Source organism: Labrus bergylta, chromosome 12, assembly GCF_963930695.1.
Source record: "Labrus bergylta chromosome 12, fLabBer1.1, whole genome shotgun sequence".
Lineage (NCBI taxonomy): Eukaryota > Metazoa > Chordata > Actinopteri > Labriformes > Labridae > Labrus > Labrus bergylta.
In genome coordinates, this window is record NC_089206.1 from 21,855,496 (window position 1) to 21,879,076 (window position 23,581).

General features: G+C 41.7%; 1 protein-coding gene across 1 annotated transcript; it reads left to right on the forward strand.

The window, feature by feature from the left end:
• The first annotated feature begins 1,467 nt into the window (after positions 1-1,467).
• On the forward strand, positions 1,468-18,886 carry mfn2 (mitofusin 2). Its single transcript, XM_020630335.3, has 18 exons — positions 1,468-1,815; positions 4,371-4,552; positions 5,979-6,114; positions 6,354-6,516; positions 6,604-6,728; positions 8,191-8,299; positions 8,427-8,534; positions 9,433-9,586; positions 10,014-10,081; positions 10,365-10,486; positions 10,570-10,696; positions 10,812-10,916; positions 13,108-13,210; positions 13,365-13,585; positions 14,457-14,612; positions 14,898-15,094; positions 15,234-15,368; positions 16,126-18,886. Exons 2-18 carry the CDS (start codon positions 4,375-4,377, stop codon positions 16,193-16,195), a joined length of 2,277 nt encoding a protein of 758 aa, XP_020485991.1. The 5' UTR covers positions 1,468-1,815; positions 4,371-4,374; the 3' UTR covers positions 16,196-18,886.
• The last annotated feature ends 4,695 nt before the right edge of the window (positions 18,887-23,581 follow it).

A 23,581-nucleotide genomic window follows, 5' to 3' on the forward strand; every position in this document is an offset into this window, starting at 1 on the left:
CTCTGTGTCTGTTTTATTTGAACGAGTGAACGGCCTGAGAGGCGTTCTAAAGAATGCCAAAGTTTGGGTAAGTGAAGACCACACCAACCAAGATCAAGACATTTAGGGATTGAGATCAAGTTAAGACCAAGGAAGGGTGAGACCGAGACCTGTGGCTGCTTTCCCCACTCTCACCCTATTTCCTAGTCTTTCCACTGTCCAATCAGAAGCCTAAAAAAATCTAAAATATTAATTGGGAGGGTGTTGAGGGAATTATGAGTTTTATTTTTTTTTAGCTATTGCTGAATTACTGCCATGAATCTGCAACAGGGGGCGCTGTGCACGGCTAGACGTTTGTTGGCGACCATTTAAAGATGAAGAAACGCATGAGTGGATCATAGTTGTGCTCATCAGTGCCGGTAGGAGGCAGCATTGACTTTATTTTCTTTATAACATTGACAGACGCAAAAAGGAAAAGAGAAACACGAGGAAAAACAGCATCTAGACTCTTAATATAGACTATTGGGGATCAATAAAGGATTGAACACAAAGTGTGAAAAGACTTGCATGCTTGTTTCTTTTTGCATATTTATTTTCTTCATGGTAATTGCTTAGTTCTGCGACTGTTGGTATGAATGCTGATACTTTTGGCTTTTAATATTTAATTTATTTATTGAGCAAGTAAATTCAACCTCACATATACAATCCAGACTCTATTATGTCAAGCTGTGGAAGTTGAGTTTTAGTGTGCACATATAAAAGGTAATTTGAAGATAGAAGATAGAATCTTTACTATCGTTGTATACAAGGACACAACGAAACTTTGTTAGCAGCAATCCTAAACAGCAGCGTTTACAAAAACAACAACAACAAAAATGTATTTGTGGTGATATGAGAGAGAATATGCTGTTCAGTGAATGAATGATAATAATAATAATAAATAGATAGACAGTTATGGTGCAGTGACATAGTATATACAGTTATTATTGTGCAGTGACTGGATGAGTAAATGAATAGTTTTAGTGCAATGAATAAAAAAATAAATAGACAGTTGAAGTTAAAGTGCAGTGACTGAGTAAATAAATAGACAATTGTAAAGCAGTGAATTACAAAGTTATTCCACAAGTAATATTGAACAGTTGGCAGTGGTTGGGTAATTATTGCTGGACTGCTTTGAATATAAAACATTTGGGGACAAATTAAGAGTATTCTCACTTCCTCACTTCTTCTGGCACTACTACACCACTGGAAGCAATGGTTTTTACCACTGGTTCTTCAAATTCCTTGATGGGTTTCAGAAGAATAATTAAGTAATTGCAAGATACCGCTTGCAGAAGCCCTAACAACCATTTTTATATTCTTTACATGTTACAGGAGAGTTTTTATGAGCCAGAAATTCATCATAACTTATTAGCAGGTTGGAAAGGTTGGAAATCACAAGTGACGTCACACGTGATTTCAAGAGTGTGAAGCGGCGTTATCGCGATACTTTTACTTTGTAAGGTCGAGACGTCCCTCTCATGCGTCTCTGGGAAACATCAAAATAGCGTTTATTTGACTAAAAACGAAAGCCTGTGCTGGATCTACCCACGTCTGCTTTGAGTTAATGGGAATTATTAACATCATTTAGAGATTAACCGGCGAAGAAAAACTTGATGCAACGGCTGCGCTCTTTGAAACAAACAGTGACGCCCCCTTCACCTAGCATTAGCAGCTAACGCTAATCACTCACACACAGTCGCGTAGTAACATTTGCTTGTTAGCTTGAAGACATTTTCCAAACCCGAGGGTCCAGGATGCGAGAGGATTATTTTTGAGGAACGACCCACATCCACGGTAAGTCACGAAACCGAAGCAGTCTGTCACCCTGCATGCTAGGTGGCTAGTTAGCTTGTAAATTAGCATGATTTTGTTCCTGCTGGTCGCATTTTAATGCACGGACTATGACAGTCACTGCTAATAGATGTTAATAACACAAGGACAAGCACAAAGAGGATATACTTTAACCCACTTTGGGTATGAAACGTTACGATTCAAACTTACGTGAGATAGCCTTTACAAGTATCTTAACAAAGGCTAGCTTGTGTTGTTAGTCTATATAAATGCATCTTAAATTGGGTGTATTTGTGAGGTTTTTGCATGTTACATTCACCAATAACTTGACTGTTAAAATGTATCAAAGACATTGAAACCATGCCTACAGTGTTACCTTCAGACTGTGTGAAAGGTCACAGCTGAGTAATGGCCCATCCCTAAAAAGGCTGACACATACTCTAGCTATGAGTTAGTGACTTTGCTGGTTTAGAAAGCATCCAACAACAAAGGTTTATTTCATGTTGACACTGTGCACTAACCAGCTATAGCATTGTGAACACCTGTACTGTCAGATGCAATTCAGTACTCCAGCTCTGACATCAATTTTCACCTACATGAAGCTTCTTCATTTTCAGTGTTTGCTTACATAATCAGAAAGATGATACTGTTACTTTTTAATTATAGTTGAAGTCGTAGTGGAGTATGTTATAACTTGATGTTTCCAATATGTGCAGCTCCTTGAACATACATAAACTGGCAAAATATTAGGTACACTTTTCAATATAATGCAATCCACTATGATGTCATTATTACCCACAAGGTACAATTACCACCTTTGTTACAACTCCTCAAAATGTAGATGCATTGGAAGGTAGACTATATGAAGGGTGTATTTTATTGAATTATATTGCACAGGTGATCTTGCATTTATGGCTAACCAGTGCATCAATAAGATATAGATCACAGTGTTATATTGTGTTCACAGTTTGCAGCGTTGGATTACTTTTGTACTGTATTGAATAATGTGCAGATTATGCAGACTCTAGTGGAGTATGGCAAAATAAAAATATCTTTCAGGAGCGTGGGCAATGACACCTTTGACATGTCTTTACGTCAAAGAAATGACCACACAAGAAACGTATTGAGGTACCAACCTTTAATTAAACTGTTATGATAGTTTATTATGTTTTCCAACCTCCAGCTAGCAAAGATTCTGAGCTCAGCATAGCCTGATGCTCACATAGTTTTATCTATACCTCAGAATAATTCATTGCTTTGATGGGAATAATAGGAAAAAGGTCCAGCCAGGTGGGGTCATGAGACTTTTAGGTACAGAGACTATCTAGGAATTTGCTAAGCCCTCGTGTTGCAGTCGTGAATCCGTAGTAAGACGGTTTTATCACAGTTTAATTCACTTAAGAGGAAATTTCACCTCGGATAGGATTAGTTGTGTTAGGCTTTCTGTCTGAAGAGTTCCTGTCAGGTCAGGTGTAAGTGGTAGTAAAGATTACAGTACACACTGGACATCACTGTCAGCCATCTTGGATGTTGTTGTAGATAGTGTTCCTTCAAACATTTATAGTTAATGATCTGTTCTGTGCAGTGTTTTGCCAGATGCCTCAGGGGACCTTTCCAAACCCTCTATTAATGCATTACTTATTACATAACGCAAGCTGCTGGTTTGGACTTTAGGATTGCATCATCTCATTGCATTTGAAATCAGATCAAACTGTTGTCCCCCCCCCCGCACATCAGCAGCGTCAGGGAGAGGCTGTGAGAAAAAGATGGCTTCCATGTTGAAGGCAGTGATGTCTCAAACAGTTAGATTCTTTGCTCAGTAATGTTAGCATTGTTGTCAAGTTTCACCCTTTTCACAGAAATGTTTTGGAAACCAGAAAGTTTGGAGACGTGCTGCGTTGATGTCACTGAAGCAACATAACATTCGGAGGAAATTCAGAACAAATTACACTGTAAACATTTAAGGAGAGAGCTCATCTGTTCCTTCCAAGCATTTATTGAATCTCTTCAAATGGTCAATTAGTTTAATTTACAAAGTGAGTTATCTGCCAACCACTCAGATCAAACAATGACTGTAAATCTCTTTCTTTTGGAGTGCTGTCCAAAGACTTGGCAAGCACATATCCGAGTGGTAGATTTATTTTCTGTTCTCATCAATTCCTGACAGAACAGTAAAAATACAGCAGGATAAAGAATAAGTGAGCAACTTTCAAGTCTGCCTAAGTAGCAAAAAAAATATGCTTGAATAAACATTTGAACAGGTTATGGTTGCTTAAGTCCTTTTTGTTCAATTTGATTTGTTAAAATTACGTTTTAACAGGCAGCTTTAGTTGTCTGCATTTAAGTCAACGAGCTGTGTCTTACTTTTACATTTCAAACCACTCCGTGAGCTGCAGATAGTTAAAACCCTACCATCCACCGTGACAACATGAAAGTGTTCCAAATAGGTTTAGCAGCGGCGGTGTAAATAGTTATGCATCATTTTGTTTTACTTTTTATCTTACTTTTTGTCTGTGAATGCTCATAAGGGGGTGTTCTTTGTCCTATCCTCTGTGCAGTGCCATGTCTCTGGTTTTCACACGACCCAACACCAACGCAGTCCACGGCAAGAAGGATAAGAGACTGATGGCGGAAGTGAACGCATCGCCGCTCAAACACTTTGTCACGGCAAAGAAGAAGATCAACGGGATCTTTGAACAGTTAGGGGCCTACATCAAGGAGAGCGCCTTATTTCTGGAAGGTACCGTACAGACCGCCTTTCTCACTTCTTTCAACTATGCTTTTATTTCTAACGATCAGAAGGCAATTTAACGTGTGAAGGCTCCCTGAAGGTCACCTGGCACTCGTCACTGAGGCTGTGTTTGTAGGTCAGACCAGGATCATTTCAGTTTCACTTTCAACACGGCTCAGGTCAGGGAGAGGTCAAGGCCTTTTCCACCTTCAAATATCTCTGTTACTGTTCACAATCTAAACCTTCGACTCTCAGTGCACTGTGTAAGTTTAATAAACAGCAGAACACACTTTGACAGTTTCTTTTTACATTTAGATAGATTTCTCGAATCAGATCGTCATATAGAACAGAAAGTAAAGATGGCGCCGACCGATGGAGACAAACTAAGAGCCTTTCTTTTCATTCATTCGTTCACTCAGTCATTCATTTGTCAGCTGGTTTTTGAGGGATCAGGTGTTGTTAAGGCAACATGCACTTCATTGCATACTATTACACTATACTATTTTTTTAAAGGTTTATTTTTAAGGTTTTTGTGTCTTTTATTTAGAGATAGGTCCGCTGATAGAGTCAGAAATCGAGGAGGGAGAGACTGGGGATAGACATGCGAGAAAGGAGCCACAGGCCGGATTCGAACCTGGGCCGCCCGTCTGGAGGACTGTAGCCTCTGTACATGGGCGTGCGCAGCAACCACTAGTCCACCAGCGCCCCCTACACTATACTTTTCAATGCATACAATATAACAAATACATTGACTTGAATAAAGAAATCAAATAAAGTGCAGATTAAGAAAGAAAAACATGTAAAACCACAGTAGTTATCGGAGCATTGCCTCTCCAGTATACATCCAGTTTTCATGTCGTCAATAAGCAGCGACAGGAACTAATTGCGTCTCTCTTACCTTACCTCTTAAGGTTCTGTTTTTCAAAGATTTCTGCTGTTTGACTTAATTAACAGGCAGCAGTATTTACCTTTTTAACTACATAAACGATGACAATCATAAAGATTATGTCAGTGTGGAAGCGTCAACCACCCAACATCCGTCTCCCACCCACTATCTGTGTTTTTAAGACTCTCCTTAAAACATATTTCTATTCAGTTGCCTTCAGTTTTTTAATAACCCATCCAGCTAAGGGATCCATAACTCTGTAGGTTTTGTGTTACATCGGACATAACTGTTACCTCATCTTTCATTTTGATTCTTCTTCTTCTTGTCTGTTACATTCTTATGCTCTTTGGATCAACTGTGTTCTGTAAATAAAGTTGAGTAGAGTGTTAAATCCAATCTGTGGATGACATTAAAAAACATTCCTGGGTATGAGAATAGCATCACACCTTACATCATCACATGCCAAGCTTCTGTAGTTTTCTGCTGCCAGGCTTGTATAGAGGTTATGCACTGTGAACTTACTCCTCTCTGCTACACTCCTCATGTTAGATACCTACAAAAATGAGGAGCTGGACCCGGTCACCACAGAGGAGCAGGTCCAGGAGGTCCGAGGTTACCTCAACAAGGTGGCAGGGATCGGAGAGGTGCTCGCTCGCAGACACATGAAGGTGGTCTTCTTTGGGAGGTATGTATATCTTTCTCTCTCTGGTTTCAGAACTTCCTTTATTGATGTTGAGACAAAATAACTTTATAGCCACCTTGTGTTCCTTTTTTTCTTCGTTTCTACAAATCCAATTATGTGCTTCCTTTTGATGATCAACAGATTCTAGATTTAACTAGATGATTAAAAATCAACTCTTAGTAAATCTGTGTCATGATTCTGGGTTGAATGTGCCGCTGACAGGTGTTGTGTTTGTTCTTCAGGACGAGTAACGGAAAGAGCTCGGTGATCAATGCCATGCTGTGCGACAAGGTGCTTCCCTCGGGGATCGGACACACCACCAACTGCTTCCTGAGGGTGGAGGGCACCGATGGCAACGAGTCCTTCCTCCTCACTGAAGGATCCGAGGAGCGGAAGAGCATAAAGGTCAGCAACGTGTTTCTAATCTTAACATACCCAGTGTGGAACGTGAATGTAAATCCAGCTTATTCTTGATGTTATGTGTGTTTACAGACGGTGAACCAGCTGGCCCACGCTCTCCACCAGGACGAGGACCTGGACGCGGGCAGTTTGGTGTGTGTGATGTGGCCTAAAGCCAAGTGTGCTCTTCTAAGGGATGATCTGGTTTTGGTGGACAGGTGAGACACAAGTTAAAGTAATTTAATCAACCTCCCTTCTTTTGATAGTCACATGGACTTTACTGTGACAAAGGGCACATTGATGAATATCAATCAATTGACTTTTACTAAGCTTGTATTTACGTGCTATTCTTTTACCCGTAAGCCGTTTTTCTTACATGAACTCATGTCTGGACATTGTCCTGACTTGCTCCCTCACACACACAGTAGGAGATTGACTGTGTGAGAAGCCTTCTCTGTTTCTAGAAATACTCTGCCTGCTTTAGCCTTGTGTGGTTCCTGGGTAGAGTGTGCATGAGGAGGAGGATTGTTTTGTAATGTAGACTGGCTTTTACGTTCATATGACTAAAACATACATGAGGATGTATCGGCTATACAAATGCAAAAGCAGAAAACATTATACAGGCAACTGAAGAGGAGCAGAACAGGATACGACACAGACAAACTCTTCAACACGCTCTGCACATTTACCTGCTGCATTCTAATGTTGACTCGAAAGGACATTACACAAACTTTTGTTAAAGGTTGTTGGTGCGATGTTGGTAGGATCCTGCGAGGGACTTTTGGTTTGTGTTGATTTTGGCAACTCCTGTGCACAAGGCCGTACCTTTTATCTGTTTGCTCTTTTTTTCCTATAGATATGTAAGTGTAAAAAAAATCTCACCCTGCTTTCCTTAAACAGTAGAACGTATTGCTCATCAAAAAGCTTTGAAATGTAAAATAGAGGCTTTTTCTTCAGCCAGCCTGCAGGCTTGCTAGTCACTCCATTTGATGACAACTACATAAAATAAACATCCTTTCAATAATAGGACTGCATGGTGGTGCAGTGGTTAGCGCTGTTGCCTCACAGTGAGGAGGTTCCTGGTTTGAATCCCCATCTGACAGGAGTCTCTCTCTGTGGAGTCTGCATGTTCTCCCTGTGCATGTGTGGGTTCTCTCCGGGTACTCTGGCTTCCTCCCACAGTCCAAAGAAATGCTCGTTAGGTTAACTGGTGACTCTATAATTGCCCGTAGGTGTGAATGTGAGTGTGGCTAGTCGGCTCTATATGTCAGTGCTGTGATTGCCTGGCCACTATGTATCCCGACTCTCTCCTAATGACAGCTGGAATCAGCTTCAGCTCCCTGCGACCCCAAATGGGAAAAGCGGTATAGATAATGGCTGGATGGATCCTTTCATTGATGGTTTTGTTTGCTCTTGTATGTCAAGAAAAACATCAGTATTAAGTTCAGTCTGTTCAATAACAAGTTAAAAACTCGTCATAGGAGATTGAAAGTCTGTTTAAAGTCTGGATCAACTGATTTCTGACTTTTCATTTCTCACATGCTGCCTTCACATCCCCCTTAGTGTCGGCACATTTTCACAAGTTCAATGTAGGCATGAACACGTTAAAGCTGCCATGCTCACTGTTCACTTGCTTTAGATTTCTGTTGGCTCACTTGTGGCTCTGTTTTCCTCCTCCAGCCCGGGTATCGATGTCACCACAGAACTGGACAGCTGGATCGACAAGTTCTGCCTGGATGCCGATGTGTTTGTTCTGGTGGCGAATTCTGAGTCAACTCTGATGCAGACGGTAAGACAACACTGCTGAGATAGATGAGGCAACATGTGCAGGACTTTGGTTGTCAATGTCAATGCAAATCTATTGTTTTAAATATATTTTCCTCTGATGCCTTGCCCATTTTTTTTTCTGTCTGCAGGAAAAGTCATTTTTTCACAAAGTCAACGAGCGGCTCTCGAGCCCCAACATCTTCATCCTTAACAACCGCTGGGACGCCTCAGCCTCAGAGCCTGAATACATGGAGGAGGTCAGTCAGGTTTTCACTGTCTTCTCCCGGGAATCTAGATCCATTTTTGTTTCCTCAAAACCTCCAAACCTAGCCTAGTCATTCCTCCTCAGCAGTCATTTTAGCAAAGCCTGTGTTACTGTTCCAAGGACTCTGAATATACGATTCCTGATAAAGGGAAAGTCTTGGCACAGTGACATCTTGTGTTTGTGCGACCTAAGGTCTAGTACACGTCTAACCTGCTGCTGACTCAGCGGTAGCCTCAGATTAGGCTGGTGAACGGCTTAGCCTGTATTACCATCACCATCGCTCAATCCAGTCTGCTGGGTGTGACCTGAGGATCACCTCCTGCTCCACAGGCCTCTCTCCACTCCCCAACTGATATAACCTGTATTAAAGTTTAAAGTCTTTACCCTCAGTTACCCTCAGTGTTATGGAGCTGTGTTGATACTGTTGTCAGGGTTTGTTTGCTCTGGTTTTGAAATGTCGGCAGCTGAGACATGACACCACACCTTGTTCAATTAATTTTTTTTTATGGTTCAATCTCAGGTTGTTGATTGAGGAGGCTTATAGAAATGCTTGAACCACAATAATTGACATCCCAATCTTCTAATTTTTTATTTTTCCTGAACAAAACTGTATGCTCGCAGCTTCTCAACTCAGTGATTACTGGTTTTTGCATTTAAGCTTGCAAGTCCTGGGTTCAGACCTGACAGGGACATGTTTTCATGCTGTCTCTGTGCCTCTGTGTTTTTTTATGTGTGCAGTTAAAGACATGAACACCCGGGTAGTTTGAAACTCTTAACTTCACATTGTCCAAAGACCTTAATAGACATTTTCACACCGCATAAAGAAGCTGTGTTCGTTTTGCATTATTTGTTGTAATTCACGTTTAAGTAAGTGTTTTTTTCTGCGACAGGTCCGAAGGCAGCATATGGACCGGTGCACCAACTTCTTAGTCGACGAGCTGGGTTTGGTGGACCGGAGCCAGGCCAGTGATCGCATCTTCTTCGTGTCTGCAAAGGAAGTGCTCCAGGCTCGAGTGCAGAAGGCTCAAGGGATGCCTGAAGGAGGTGGGGAACCTGACAGCTTTCAGAGTGTCACAGAATTTAAAAAAATAATTGAATATTTAATTTTTCAGTGTTGGTCAGTGTTTCAGTTTGGAATATGACACTTAACCAGTGTTAGATAAATATCTGTTGACATTTATAAAGTACAGACAATCCCTGAGGGTTGTCAATGATCACAGGTTCAGCAGGTCACTCAAGTAGTCGCCTTGTTAGGAGAGACTTTTATAAAATGTTTCAGAGTAAAGATAGAAATCAGCCTGTTTCTTTTAGAAGTTCTTGTACTGCTCCGTACTTTTACATTTTCAAACTTTGGCTTCTTTTTCCAGTTATACTTGAAGTGACTTATCATTTTGGTATCAGTGCTGTAAATAACAGGTTTCCTGAAACGTAGAGCAAGTTTTAACAGTTTCATTTGGTTTTCCTGATTTAGGAGGCGCTCTTGCAGAAGGTTTTCAAGCCAGAATGTTTGAATTCCAAAACTTTGAGAGGCGATTCGAGGTAAGATCCTCAAAATGAACAACATGTGATACAGTTTCAGCGGGTCACAAGTTTCTCTCCTCTGAGAAACGACTGACTGTCTGACGGCATTTCTGAATTATGCTTACTTCCCTGATGTTTTTGAATCACTCTTCCTCAATAAATCTACAGAATTGATGGAGGGAGGCTAGAACAGAGCAATGTCACTGAATCATCCAGATCTGAATTGTTAGTGTCTGATGAAGTCTGAAGTGTTTGGTATTCTCGCTGCCTTTGTATCTGACCTGTCTGCTGCTGTTTGTAGGAGTGCATCTCGCAGTCAGCCGTGAAGACCAAGTTCGAGCAGCACACAGTCAGGGCTAAACAGATCTCTGAAGCTCTGCGCCGCATCATGGATTCAGTTCACATCGCTGCACAGGAGCAGAGGTGAGTTGAGTTCAGAGGAGGAATGTTGGGGGGGTGGGATTGGTGACAAATTGGTGAGTAATGTGTTTGTTTGTGGTGTGAAGGGTTTACTGCCTCGAGACCAAAGAGGACCGTCAGGACCGACTGGAGTTCATAGACAAGCAGTTAGACCTGCTGACCATGGACTGTAAGGCCAAGATCAAGAAGATAACTGAGGAGGTGGAGAGACAGGTGAGCCCTGCATCTCATCCAAACATACCTGCCTTCTCAGCAGCCGTTATAAAACAGCTTGATTCCTTCTTGTATATAAATAAAATCCTGACCCCTGCTCTCTGCTCATGTTCAGGTGTCTAATGCCATGGCAGAGGAGATCAGGAAGCTCAGTGTCCTGGTGGACGACTTCCACATGGACTTCCACCCGTCACAAGTGGTGCTCAAGGTCTACAAGAATGTGAGTTCAACACAGATTTAACGGAAATCTTTGTCCTCAATGTGACCTGCGTAAAACTAGTACAGAATGCTGAGGGGGGGAATGATGCTTAAAATAGTTTCTGTGAGGTCTATCCTTTGGAGAGGAGAGGCTCACTAACCTCTTCTGTCATACAGGTGCAGAATGTTTCTGTGCTTGTCAGCAGTTAGCTGTCGGTCAGCTGTTGTGTTTGAGGTTATCAGCTGGTCTGCGTCAGCACTAGTTGTGGAGGTTAGCTCTGCTGTGAGGGCACACATGCTGTCACTCTAGCTCAGGGGAGTCTGTACTGAATGGTGGATCACTTAAAGCATGCAAAAGTCTGTCACTAAAATTTTGAAGACGGTTCGGTCCACACAGGCTCCTGATGAGCTGATGAGATCTGTTGTGTTCACCTCCCAGACCGGTCTGACTTTAACAACAGTGTAAAATATCTTGTGATAGAACAGGATACAAGTATGATCCTAAATAGAAACACAATGCTGCGTGTGCATCCAGAAATACTCCTCCTCCCAACACAAGTGTTTTTCAGCCTCCTACATACCATTCAGCCAGTATCTACATGCACACAGTATAAAAGCTCATCCCTGATATCCTGCTGGCTCACTGGACCTGTACAAAGCCCCTTTAATCTGTGTTACATAAGAGCCCAGTCTGAGTAATGGTGCACTCATGTAGCCTCACCCTCACTGGATGGGCACGGAGGCCGTAAGAATGCTGCTCCTGCTTAATCCTTTCTATTCACATCTGTGAGGAGTGCAAGCACAGGCCAGGACGCATTTCTCCAAAAGCTGTTACCTCACAGATCATCACATGTAGAGGGCCTGATCCCAAGTAGTTAAGATGGACTAATACTGGGGATAGACGGGAGGGGGGGATGAAGGTGCTGCTGCGAGGTGTCAATTCTTGGGCAGCAGTAACCTGGCTAAATACTTTAATCACAGTTACTCAGACTGCACGCTTCTCCTGCTCTGCTCTTTTTCTAATCACACGCAGTGCTGAATTTGATCAGCACCTCCGTCTCTGATCGTCTTCTTCTTTGTCTTTGTGCTCTCTCCGGTTTAATGACAAGAATTTGTGCAGGATGAGCTACATCATTTAAAAGGCACGGTCAACAACAGAAGAGATACATTTAGAATAAATATAGTAGACGGGCAAATTTTTACATTTTTTTTTATCATGAAAGGTGAAACAATCAGGGGAATGAAAACTGCAGGATTGTCCAGTTTTACGATGCATATTAAGAATCTAAGAATTGCATCATATAAATCATGTTTCTTGTATAATAGGTGATTTTTTTCAGACTGATTTGCTCGTGATGGGCAAGAAAAAGAGATCCGAGACTGGAAACCTTGATGCACATTTCTAGCCTTCCACTGAGCTCCTCTACACGCTGCTCTCTGTCTGAACACTTCAGTTAATTAACTTTAGTCCTTGAAAGAAGCAGGCAGCACTTTTCTCTGTTATTCCCCCCCACTGCTTCTGCCTCCTGACTGAAAAACCTCTAAAAGAGACTCCAAACACTTTGATTCACGTAGCACTCAAGAAACTGGACACTTTTGTGCTTATTCATTTCTTTATTTGGTCTTTTTTTATTTTCTCTTGAAATGGCAGAATGACAGGTCAAACTGTTCTAGATTAAAATAACCTCATGAAAGAACCCGTGTTACACAAAAGGTTTATCTGTATTTATTTTAACAATGCATGAGCTGCAGCACTATGAAAACAATAATCGCAGCATAGCTAACCATTTATTTAACAGAACTAATTCTGTGATAATCCTTTACATTCTTGACAGCCTATCACCTGGTACCTCTCTTCCTTTCACAAGTTCTTACTCCTAAATTCCTTGTCCTCAAGGACAACTACAGGTGATTTCACCTGCACATCAAGTGTGTACCAAAGCAAAGTCTGGGGACAAACAGCTAAGGTTAAACTCTTTACACGAGCTGCAGAACAGTTTGAGCTCTGCACACACAAACGTAATCTGCAAGACTTGCACAAGTTAACTGGAGGGATCGTGTGTTGTGATTGCATCAATTTCTCATCGTAGGTTAGCCTTGACTCATGCCTTGATTAGGCCTTTAGGTTTATGAACTTTTAATTTACGTGAGACATCAGTGAAACTGAACTTCAGATTTTGATAGTTCCTTTGTTGTTGTGTTTTTTGTTGTAGGAGCTCCATAGGCACATAGAGGACGGTCTGGGAAAGAACATGTCTGAGAGGTGCTCCACTTCCATCACTGGCGCCCTGCAGGGCACGCAGACCGACATGATAGGTAACCCTCCACCTGTGGTTCACACCTGTCTGCTGTAATAACAGCACTGATTGTGTCTTAATGGGCTTTGATGTCCAAGGATAAGAAAGATGGTTTACTCTGACCTAAGTTAAACAAACACACTGACCTGGTTTCCATCTGTGTGTGTTTGCAGAGGGTCTGAAGCCCCTGCTGCCCAGCCCGGTCAGAGAGCAGGTGGACAAGCTGGTCCCTCGTCAGTGCTTCAGCCTCAGCTACGATCTGGCCTGTGACAAACTCTGCATGGACTTCCAGGAGGACATCAGCTTCCACTTCTCTCTGGGCTGGACCATGTTGGTGAACCGCTTCCTGGGGCCGAAGAACAGCAGGCGGGCCCTCATGGGCTACAACGACCAGGTAAAGGCGTCAGAAATTAGTCCCCCTCCTTCCAGTCTGAATAAGCAGATTAATGGTATCCTGAAAGGGTCTTTATACTTGTCCTTTAAGAGCATTTAGCATCCTAATCCGACTCAAAATAAAGAGGATCCTTTGCAAGAACTTCTCTGTATACTTTTCCGAAATCTCCCAAAGGAAAATTTACTCACCCATCGCTCTTAACCGGCTTGTTCCGCTTTGATTATTGCCATTTGTTCAGTAGAAGATGCAGTTTTGGGAGATGAATCATTTAAATAACAAGTTTTTGAAATAACCACGAGGCTACCTGCTGAACTCAAAAAATAATCAGAGAGGTGTTTCTTTACTGCTGCTGGAGGTCGGCAGGCAAAAGAACAACATCGCTGTGTCCAGTTGTAGGACCCGAAAAACTGTCAGAGCTGTTATCTTACACAGAGTGAAAGACAGAATGATTGTTGTTGTTTTTTTACAAGGTAACAAAACATGTCCCTCTATAGATTAATGAGTCTTGATCAGGAGGAAAAGGCAGTGACAGAGATGTCTCCTCAAGTTTGTACCCTGTGTTCTTTATGTCCAATCAGTCTTTTCTGCCTTTGCTGGCTCATTACTGTCACCTACAGATCATAACTAAACACAGCAGGGCCAACTTGTAATGCTGTTGTAGGGGTCAAAAACTGCACAAACAGTATCATATGATAGGCTGATATAACAGACCTGATCCACTGCTGTTGATGCCCAAGAGAAAAATGTCTAAAATGTTACACAACTAGCAAATGAGATCCCTGCAGACACACAGCGGTTAATGCAAATGTGAAATATTCATGTATTTGTTACTTTTATTTGAGTTTCTTTGTCATCTCTTTTCTCCCTGCAGGTTCCTCGGCCCATGGCTCTGACTCCGGTCAGCACCAGCATGCCTCCGTTCCCACAGAGCTCCATGACCCAAGAGGAGCTGATGGTCTCCATGGTGACCGGCCTCGCTTCCCTCACCTCGCGTACCTCCATGGGCGTCCTTGTAGTTGGTGGCGTGGTGAGAAAACACAACATCACACTAACACAACATGACACTTACACAAACGTTTAGATAAAAATGAAATAATGAAGCAAACATTTTCATAATAAATTCATTATTTATGCAAGAAAAACTGACTTTTTTTTAAGTCTCTATCTTTATGTAGGTAAGTAAAAAGGCGTATGTTTATGCAAAGATGTGTCTTAAATAATTATAACTTATAGGTTAAATTAAGTACCAGAGTATCTTTAGATATCTGGTTGGAGAAGGTGTTCAGCCTAACCTTTTCTCTGTGTGTTTCAGATCTGGAAGGCAGTGGGCTGGCGTCTGATTGCGTTGTCCGTGGGTCTGTACGGACTCCTCTACATCTACGAGAGGCTCACCTGGACCACCAAGGCCAAGGAGAGAGCCTTCAAGAGACAGTTTGTGGACTACGCCAGTGAGAAGCTGCAGCTCATCGTCAGCTACACCGGCTCCAACTGTAGCCACCAAGTCCAGCAGTGAGCATCTCGTCCACCATACTGACACAGTTGTTACTATGACCTCAGAGCAGGTTTTGTGATTACATCAAATGTAGCTCATAGTTGTTGCACTACTGTGCTCTAACCCTGTGTGTGTCCTGCTGTCTTTTGTTATCAGGGAGTTGGCAGGTGTGTTTGCTCAGCTCTGCCAGCAGGTAGACGTCACCCGTCAGAACCTGGAAGATGAGATCACTGACATGAACAGCAAGATTGAGCTCCTGGACAGCCTGCAGAGCAAGGCTAAGCTGCTGCGGTAAGAACCTCACATCACTCAGGGTGCACAAACAAACAGCCAGACATGTGAGTCTAACTGAAAGACCTGCAACTCCTCCTCTTCAACCAGTTCAAGTCTCAGAGCTCCCCAAAACATGTGTGAAGTTTCTTGTTCTAAATCCACTCTGATCCAGTATTTGATCATGCCTATAAACCCCTCTATTTTAGCCCTGCTCAGAACAGGCTGTTTCTGTGTCTGTACCTTTAAATATGTAAATGAGCTGTGTCTGACCACGCCCCCTCTCTGGAAGGGCTTGGGTCGGCTCGGGCTTCCTCTCTCCATGTCCTATTGTTTACAGTGAGAAGGCAGACTCAGAGGGCAGAACAAACACCTAGCTGTGGGAGTGTCACCCACCTGGGGGAGGGGCTACTGCCCTTTGTGATGTCATGAAGGGAAAATCTCCAAACAGCCTGTTTGAGCACACATTTTCTGAAAAGTGGAGCAGACAAAAGACAGAGAGGATGGACTTTTCTTATCATTGGGGGGTTTGTAGACAGACTAGAGACACATTAGAGTTAGAGGAACATGGAGAAGAGGAATTTACAGAATATGTGACCTTAAAGGAAGAAGCATTACAAAGTAATGACGACTACTTGCATGCTCAAGTTAAACTACACAGTAGAGCTTTTGTCAAAAACACGGATCACCCTGAACAATAGCACCTTATTGATTGAGCTGAATGTTTGTTATTTAAGTTACATCCCATTCTTATGAATGTGTTTGTTGTGTTGTTTAGGAACAAGGCAGGTTGGCTGGACAGCGAGCTCAACATGTTCACGCAGCAGTACCTTCACCACAGCAAGTAAACCTGACGGAGAACCTCCGCCTGAGAGACTAAACACCTCCAGAGGAACATGTGGTACCCAATGTTGTCAACAGAAGAGGGGGGGAAATAGAAGTAGTTAGTTAGGATATTTAATTTGAATGGTTGGTTTTGATTTGGCTTCAGGAATGGAGTCACCTGATGACTCGCCACACAAAAATCTACAGAAAAGTTCAAAGACGGGGGGTTTAATAGAACAAAAAAAAAAAGGTTTAACCACTTTGACTTCCCAGCTGACTTCCTGATGCTTATTACTCTATTTAGCGCTTTCAAGTTCAGTTTTGATGCCACACAAGAGAACATGGAATTGGGGTCTCCAGAAGGACCGATGGATCTGACTCCAGAGCAGAAGAACGACTGAGCTCTCCTTGAATCCCTAAAACACTGAGCGACTTTCAGAACGTTAAATTCAGCTCGAGTTCACTCTGCCTCTGAGTGTGTGTGTAGATTAGATTTTTTGTACATACACTTTGAACACTGGACGCGTGCCATGCTTTAGTGAAAGGCAAGTCCACATGAGGGAGAATCGAAGAAAGTGACTTAATTTATTCCTCCAGTTACTGAAGAATATTTGAAAGATGAAGCGTTTAGTCTGAGAGTGATGCAGAGAAGGAGGAAACTGGTCGAGTTTCAGACGAGAAGGAAACAGGTGACACTTCACATATTAACGTGTGGTTAAGCATCTTAACTGAGTATTATCTGTTCACCTTTATGTACAATAGCCCTACGTCTACATCTACTGAGTGCTTTTCCTTTATTGTTCTTTTTGAGTTAATACATCTTCGTTTATGCCTGAGAGATTGTGCAGCAATGAAATAACTAAGTTGATTTGTGCATTTCAAACAGCGGAGTTCAAAATGTTAATAATGATTACAGAGATCCCAGTTTATTGACTTGAGATATTCCATATTTTTTTGTCAGTCAACAAAGTCCACTTACAAACCAACAACTTTCAGCTTTCACAAGCTTTTACAAACTATGACTTTAGAGGGTCTACATTAAATGGGAGAGGTCGCACATTAATCAATCCAAAGTCAAGAGAGAGAGACCTCTTTATTTCCATGTGTTTCTCTGGTCCACACAAATCCAGAGCATTCAGGAGCAGAATCTAAAGTTAGAAGGAGGACATACTGGCTGCTGCATTGTTGTCAGAGAAGCCAGCACTTCAACATAGCATGCTTCCTTAATGTCTGATCATATATCTTACTGATTGGACCTTTAAAGAGAAGGAAATTATGTATTTAATGGGACTATGTTGGTCAGTAACACAGGAAGAAGCTTTGAAACATTGGTTTCACAGCCTGTCATTGGTTTGGATCTGCACGTGGGATTTGTTGATGAGACTGAATATTTGGAATATCACAAAGGTGATTTTTAACTTAATGATAAATAATATATTTATTTACAAAAGGACCTGGAGACTTTCTGCACATGGTTAGATGTTTAATGTCCGAATTCAGACTTTATTGAAGTTGCTTTATTGTGAATATTTCCCATGAAACTTAAAGGACACCTTGAAATAATTGTGGTAACAGTGCATTAAAGCATTCCCAGATATCTGAGGCTTCTCACAGAAGACTCTGCTATCTGGTCGCTTAGCAACAGAGGGGAGGGTGTCGGCGTTAAAGTCGGCTATTAGGTAAGTCAGAAAAACCAAAGAGACGTGTGAGCTCATTTAAAGACAACGGACAGGGACAACTGAAGTTTATGTTTAGGTTGTTAAAAGTTCTCCTGATCTCACACCTGGGCACCTTTTTTTAAAAACTAAATTTAATAAATCTAAAATAAGAAGGGATTTCTATCATTATCGTTGAAGTTAGCTTGACTTGGCTCATATCTGATCTTCAGACTTTTTAAACTTGATCCCTCTGTCGAGGACACTAAAAGAAGTTCACGGTGTGCAACTTTATTTCCCAATTTATTAAATTCAACTCGAAACTTTTGACGCTATTTTAAAAAATAAATTCCTCAGAACTGATTCTCCATTACAAATCTAAAGATTTTAGAGAATGATGTTTTTAACTCGAGACATCCGCACTGCCGATGGCGACCTCGGTGTCTCGTGTATCTTGAGTTCCACTCTTTTGTCTTGCTCTGAATGCGGGTCCCGTTCTGTTCCTGCAGACAAATATTTGACCTCCGAGTAGGAATCTGGGCTTCAGTCTGTATGACGGGTTTGTGAGGGGGTCAAAATGCAGAATCCCCCCCCCCCCCCCCCCCACCCGTTTGGGACATGAGATTGTGCTGTTGGTTTCTAAAATGTGTATATAATGTAACTTAATTTGCCTTTAAAAAGGAAACCATGGGAAAAGCGCCCAAAGAGACGACACCACATCCGCTTTGGAAAGGTCGTGGTTGATTCGGCCGCGTCGTAAAGTAGAGCCATACACTGTGTGTTGCCAAGTGAGCGGGACGGCTGCCGTAGAACACTTCCTTCAGAGTGAAGACTTGCACTTTATCAATTTGCTGCTTCATTATTTTTTTAAATTATTGTTGTTATTTTTCTTGATAAAGTTGAAAGCACAGGTGAGCTGTGTTCGGCTTCAGGAGGGTGATCATACCTGCATGCAGTGGTTGTTGTCAGTTTTTTTTTGTCCTGTTGAAATGTTCAAACATGTATGTAAAAAAAAAAAAAAAGAATTACAAATAAAGGTGACACAATGATAAACAACAAGTTATTGTGAGCATGTGTGGGATGTTTTCTACCTCTAGAGTAAAGGTGCAACGAATCGTCGACTTATCTGCAAAAAACGTTCGTACATTCATTTTCTTAAGACGGCTGAGTAGGAGAGCAACTGTTCTGTTCTAGACTTTCATCTGGAGAAAACTGATACAGGTCTACAACCAAAATGTTGCCAATAAATCAAGAGCACACTAACCAAGACCAGAGTGCTCTGAGACCGAGGCAGGGCGAGTCCGAGACAAGACCAATACCAAGGCAGGGCGAGACCGAGACAAGACCAAGACCAAGGCAGGGCGAGACCGAGACAAGACCAAGACCAAGGCAGGGTGAGACCGAGACAAGACCAAGGCAGGGTGAGATCGAGACAAGACCAAGACCAAGGCAGGGTGAGACCGAGACAAGACCAAGACCAAGGCAGGGTGAGACCGAGACAAGACCAAGACCAAGGCAGGGCGAGACCGAGACAAGACCAAGACCAAGGCAGGGTGAGACCGAGACAAGACCAAGGCAGGGTGAGACCGAGACAAGACCAAGACCAAGGCAGGACGAGACCGAGACAAGACCAAGACCAAGACCAAGACCAAGACTAAGACCAAGGCAGGAGGAGACCGAGTCAAGACCAAGACCAAGACCAAGGCAGGGCGAGACCGAACCAAGACCAAGACCAAGACCAAGACCAAGACTAAGACCAAGGCAGGGCGAGACCAAGACAAGACCAAGACCGTGGCAGGGTGCGACCGAGCCAAAAGGCTTTTGATTCTGAAACGAGACCGACACCTTCAAAAAGTTGTCTCAAGACCAAGACCGATTTTGAGTACTGAAACACTTACAGGAGTTTACTTTTTAATTTCAAAATAAGGGTCATAAAAAAATTTGAAATTTATTATTAGATGAGTCGATCAGACGTTTCCATAATCGATGGCGAGCACACGGTCGCATCAGAACAATCAGAAAGAGAGCTCTGGGTGAAAATACAGAAATATGTTAATAAGTTTTAGTACAGAAATGTTTCCAACGTATTTCTGCATTTTCAGACAGTGTGCAGGAGTTTGACTTCTACGTAAGGTCATGAAAAAAAGGCATTTCCTTATATCGTGGGCTGAGGACTTTAATTTTATTGCTGTGGATTCATGGCAAAGATTTTTTCTAGCATCAATTTAGAGTTTAAAATTCTGATGTCATGACTCCATTTACAAATATGTCCTTGTGTGTGTAAGTCTGAGATCGTTCTACTCAAAGTCCTCCTGACGTCTCTTTCATTTAAATCAGTTTAATATTTGATCGTGTGTTAACATTTGAGTCGTAACATCATTTTTAAATTGACAATATTTTGAATCCAACTCCATGAATTGCTTAAAAAAAGAAATAATTATCTCTTTAGGTTGTTGTCATTTTATTAACAAACATTTGAATGTTTTTTGTAGATTTAAAAAACAACTTTATTGATAATCTAAAATCTCCAAACATCCTTTTCCAGGACAGGTTTGGTCCATCGTTTCCTCCTGAACATATTCATCGTTGTAGGGTTTGTCCACTAGATGGTGGTATATGATACGGGTCTATATTTATTTCCAGGTCTGTGGTTTGTTGCACACTTACACAATGTCAGGGTCTCTTACTTTGAAAGCTTTTTTAAATGTGGCTGAATTTCATTTCCCAAATGATGATTCATGGAAAGAAACATATAACCGTGTACTAATTCAGATAAAAAAAGAAAAAACCCAGACAGAAATATTCTTCATAAAACCGTCACTGATTGGAGTTTCTAAGAAAAAGAAAAAACAAACGCACAGAAGTGACGTCTTCAGATTGATTGATTCTGTCTCCTTTATTTTTTGATTTAACCCTGGAACATTAAATAACAGTTTTGTAACACCATCAATAACGTCGGGTACATTTTACCAGATATAATATACTTCCCATCAAAATATATTAAAGTACAACAATATATGGCAAATTGAAGTACTCTTCTTTAATTTCCCCTTATACAAAGTTTCATAAAACAGAAAAAAGGTATCATGTGGGGCCGCTATGAAAAGGCTCTGAAGTTAGGGGAAAATGAGAAAATCGTTGAATGATGAAAAATTCCTAAAATAATTGAATAATAGAGCTGGGAACTTGTTTTTTTTTAAATCACCAAAAAAACAGGAACAACTCAGACAGCAGCAACACAATGAAGATCACCCAGCGTTAGTGTTCTAGGGTTAAGTATGTTCAGAAAGAAATACCATGTGAGTCGAGGTTATCTAATCGTTGTTTAATACGTCTGCAGTGATCAAATAATCACCCTGAAAACAAGACGGGAAAATAACATTTTGTGCTTTTCTTCTGATCGCCTCAGTCAATGTTCCAAAGCACTTTTAAAAAACAACAAATGTCGGGATGCCGATACTGTAATGGTTAAAATTACAGAGGCTGATGTCCTGCAAGTGGGCGGCCTGGGTTCAAATCCGACCTCTTGCTCCTACCCTCTCCCCCCCTCTTTCTTGCACCGATTTCTGACTATCCACTGTCCTGCCGCTAAAAATGAAAAAAGTCAGAAAATAAAACAAATTTGATTTACAATCAAGTGTAAAAAAACAATAAAAACTGAAAACTGAAGAGCAAGAGGAAAGGAAAAGATAGAAGCCGTCTCTCGTCTCTCCAAACGTGGTTATAATGAAGTTAAACTTCTTCTAACAGCGTTTTTAAATAGTTAAATTTGTACGTTGACTCGAGAGGAACTCTGCTGACAGCTGTTGTGTCACCAGAGGAGCCGAGCTGAAGGCCTTGCCTAAAGACCGACGTCAGAGGAGACAGCCACCAACGCTGGAATATCTCGTAAGCAGATCTCTCAGCTGTTTTTTTTTTTTTTTTTATGACCTTAACTGACCTTGAGCGAGGGAGCGATGTAACAGTTTGAACTTGTTTTCAATATTTTGAAGCTGTAGATGCTGAACAGGGGGGCCGACCTACAAGAAAGAGTACAAAACATATTTTTTAAAGGCCCTTTTTTTTATAATAATGTAGAAAAATAAATCTCCATTAGTGCTTTCATGATTGCAAAACCTTCCTGAAGTTTTCGTTCTAGAGTTTCTCCTCCATCCTCCTGGTATTTATTCTGCAGAAAGTCAGAGTGAACTGATGTGAGAACGCAGCAGGATATAATCAAGAGAATTCACCTACAATTCTACAATTCACTTAGCAGACGCTTTTATCCAAAGCGACGTACATCAGAGAGTAAGAACAACACAAGCAAGGATCTAGAAAAAAAGGAACAATGTCAGTAAGAGCAAACGATCAGCTTTGAGTCCTGGACCTGGAGCCAGTGGGACGAGGGGTGGTGACCTTTATTCCCTGTGATCGCTGACTGAAAGTTAGACTGAGACAGCATTTCCAGCATGCAGACCACCATCGATGGCGGTCTGCAGGAACAGACGGATGACTTCACTCAGGCTTCAAACATTAATATTTACAGTTCATGGTCTTTTGAGGAAAAAAGACAACCAAAAAAGAGCGGTAATTCTCTATTAATTTTTCCAAGACAACACCGACGCCACTTTTTGTTGCCATTAAGAGATTAACTTTATAACTTAAGAATTTATTTGCAGTTAATTACAATATAAAAAAAAACACATGAAAGTCAACAAAGTCCGGTATTCAGTCTGCGACTCAGAGAATGTCAGACAAAATGTCCTCTTCAGTGGCCTCCATGTCCCCCTCTTTCCATTTATATCTGTACAAAGGACCTCATTGAACACACACACACAGATGACAGTCCGCTGTAGTCTGTGATGTCTCGGTTCAGTTACATTTCAAGCTTTTTAAACGGCACTTACTCACTTTAGGCGCGTGTGTTGGCCTCACTCGTCGATGAAACTTAATTTCACATGATTTTGACTGATTATTCACCACTCAAAGTCCTCGTAGTAGCTTTAGACCACATGAGACAGTTTGATACATCTCAGTGAAGTCGGTCTGTTTTATCCAACAGCTTGGGATTCATGAGTCAATGTAAAGTCTCATTTTTATTGTAGAGATGGGACAGTGGACGTCAGAAATCAGAGAGAGAGAGAGAGAGAGAGAGTGGGACATGCGGGAAAGAAGCCCCAGGTCGGATTTGAACCGGGGCCTCTTGCTTGGGGGAGCCTCTGTACATAAGTCCGTTAGGCTACCGGCGCCCCATGAGGATCCAACAGTTTGTATTTAAATGTTGAAATGAAAAGTTTTCTGTTTCCCATTCTTCCACAGATTTCTTTTCACAGAGTTAGTGTTTAGGGGGGCGGGATGGCCTAGCGGTGATGTCACGCCCCATTTATTAGGCTATAGCCCTCCAAGCGGCCGGCCCTGGTTCAAGTCTGTGGCTCCTTTCCCGCATGTCATTCCCCCTGCTTAATCTCTAGTTTCCTTCTCAATCCACGGTCCAAAACGCCCCCAAAATAAAATGTAGTAGATCGAGCGGTGATTCATCCTCTACCTCGGCTTTATCATTTTATATGTGTTCTAAAAGTTAAATAACAACATTTAATTTACAAGATGAATCTAAAGTGCAAAGTGTGATTTCTATCAGTAACTTTTCAGAATAAACCGCCTGAGACTTATTTCAGGCCGAATCATTTCCCCATTCCAACAGAAAACACATTTACGTCATGACACCTTCATGATTTATGTAACCGTCAAAACACAGGACGTGGACGTGGACGTGGA

Bases quoted from the DNA above. Each gene is read 5' to 3' on its own strand.
- mfn2 (XM_020630335.3), top strand. From the start codon at position 4,375: ATGTCTCTGGTTTTCACACGACCCAACACCAACGCAGTCCACGGCAAG. The intron at 8,300-8,426 runs GTAAGACAACAC...TTCTGTCTGCAG, and splicing joins AGTCAACTCTGATGCAGACG to GAAAAGTCATTTTTTCACAA. The intron at 13,211-13,364 runs GTAACCCTCCAC...GTGTGTTTGCAG, and splicing joins CACGCAGACCGACATGATAG to AGGGTCTGAAGCCCCTGCTG.